General features: G+C 51.7%; 1 protein-coding gene across 1 annotated transcript in view; it reads right to left on the bottom strand.

The window, feature by feature from the left end:
- Window positions 1-2,340, bottom strand: part of MFSD2A (MFSD2 lysolipid transporter A, lysophospholipid) — a 12,529-nt gene that overhangs the window by 5,919 nt on the left and 4,270 nt on the right. Inside the window, exons 4-5 of the mRNA XM_057383745.1 lie at window positions 1,431-1,798; window positions 947-1,162 (exon numbers count right to left, since the gene is read on the bottom strand). Of these exons, the coding sequence (XP_057239728.1) occupies window positions 947-1,162; window positions 1,431-1,798 (584 nt within the window). The remainder of the gene's footprint in view (window positions 1-946; window positions 1,163-1,430; window positions 1,799-2,340) is intronic.

The raw sequence follows: 2,340 nt of genomic DNA on the forward strand, positions 1-2,340 counted from the left end.
AGAGCATCCCAACCCCATGTGTTCACACAAATCCAGAGCATCCCAACCCCATGTGTTCACACAAATCCAGAGCATCCCAACCCCATGTGTTCACACAAATCCAGAGCATCCCAGCCCTGTGTGCTCCTACAAATCCAGAGCATCCCAGTCCTGTGTGCTCCTACAAATCCAGAGCATCCCAGCCCTGTGTGTTCACACAAATCCAGTGCAGAGCATCCCAACCCCCATGTGTTCCTACAAATCCAGAAAATCCAGAGCATCCCAACCCCATGTGTTCACACAAATCCAGAGCATCCCAACCCCTGTGTTCCCACAAATCCAGAGCATCCCAACTCCGTGCAGCCTCACAAATCCAGAGCATCCCAACCCCGTGCATACCCACAAATCCAGAGCATCCCAACCCCGTGCATACCCACAAATCCAGAGCATCCCAGCCCCGTGTGTTCCCACAAATCCAGAGTATCCCAACCCTGTGTGTTCCTACAAATCCAGAGCATCCCAGCCCCGTGTGTTCCCACAAATCCAGAGCATCCCAGCCCCGTGCATACCCACAAATCCAGAGTATCCCAACCCCGTGTGTTCCCACAAATCCAGAGCATCCCAACCCCGTGTGTTCCTACAAATCCAGAGCATCCCAACCCCGTGTGTTCCTACAAATCCAGAGCATCCCAACCCCGTGTGTTCCTACAAATCCAGAGCATCCCAGCCCTGTGTGTTCCTACAAATCCAGAGTATCCCAGCCCTGTGTGTTCCTACAAATCCAGAGTATCCCAACCCCGTGTGTTCCAACAAATCCAGAAAATCCAGAGCATCCCAGCCCCATGTGTTCCCACAAATCCAGAGCATCCCAGCCCCATGTGTTCCCACAAATCCAGAGCATCCCGACCCTGTGTGTTCACACAAATCCAGAGCATCCCAGCCCCGTCTGTTCCTACAAATCCAGAGCATCCCATTCCCGTGCATACCCACAAATCCAGAGCATCCCAGCCCCGTGTGTTCCTACAAATCCAGAGTATCCCAGCCCTGTGCGATCCCACAAATCCAGAGCATCCCAGCCCCGTGCAGCCTCACCTCTCTTCTCACGGACTCCCAGCACCAGGATGAGGAAGCAGAGGAAGTAGAGCCCCCCGATGACCCCCGCAGCGATCATGTAGGCGTTTCTCTGCACAAGAGAGAGGGAGCAGGGATGAATTTTTCCCCTCCCTAAATACATCAGGGTACACATTTCTGCCTCATAAACGCTTCACTCAAAAGTGTTTCTTGCTCTTGAAAATCAAAGGGGAAGAGGGTGGACAGTTTGTTGGAACCACAATAATAAAAACAAATTGAGATACCCAAAATCAACCCATCCTAAGGTTAATGTAAACCTAAATCAGCTCATTAAAAGTTCACTCATCCCAGGGAGAACAAGGCAGGGGGTTGCAGCTTACGGTGTCTGTGAGTGAACCGGTGTCGTGGGTCATGTTCAGCTCCTCCATGGCCACCGAGGAGTTGGTGAGGCCCAGGAAAAAGGGGCTCTCGATGCACGGAGTGTCCACTTTGCCCACGATCTGGCCCTGGATGGCAGTGCCCAGCACGGTGCCCAGCACCTCCACGGTCATACCTGGAGGGAGAGACCACGGGGACTGAGCAGAGCCCTGGGGAAGGGTGGAATGAGCCGGGCCAGCTCTGTTACAGCTCCCTCCAAACCCCCAAGGGTGGTGYCACAGYGGGGAAACTGAGGCAGAGCAGAAGGAATAACCCAGGAGMTCAGATCCAGGACATGCAAGGGGATTGAGGAGCCAGGGAGGAGGAATCACTCAAACCCTGAGTGATGCTCAGCACACACCACCCGTGGGATGGGGCAGCCAAAGGAGCCCTTCCAGTGGGATTGTGTCCTGGGAGAGCTGTGGGAATGGGGAATGGGGATGGGAAAATGGGGGGAATGAAATAAATGGGGAAATGGGGACAGGAAAATGGGGGAAATGAAATAAATGGGGGAATGGGGATGGGGAAATGGGGGTAATGAAATAAATGGGGGAATGGGGATGGGAAAATGGGGGTAATGAAATAAATGGGGGAATGGGGATGGGAAAATGGGGGAAATGAAATAAATGGGGGAATGGGGATGGGGAAAACGGGGGAAATGAAATAAACAGGGTAAAGAAATAAACAGGGGAAATGAAATTAAATAAACGGGGGAAAGGAAATGAAATAAACGGGGGAAAGGAAATGAAATAATCGGGGAAAGGAAATGAAATAAACGGGGGAAAGGAAATGAAATAATCGGGGAAAGGAAATGAAATAATCGGGGAAAGGAAATGAAATAATCGGGGAAAGGAAATGAAATAATCGGGGAAA

Source organism: Malurus melanocephalus, unplaced genomic scaffold (genome assembly GCF_030028575.1).
Source record: "Malurus melanocephalus ecotype Western Australia unplaced genomic scaffold, MMel_1.1 scaffold_658, whole genome shotgun sequence".
NCBI classification, from domain to species: Eukaryota; Metazoa; Chordata; class Aves; order Passeriformes; family Maluridae; genus Malurus; species Malurus melanocephalus.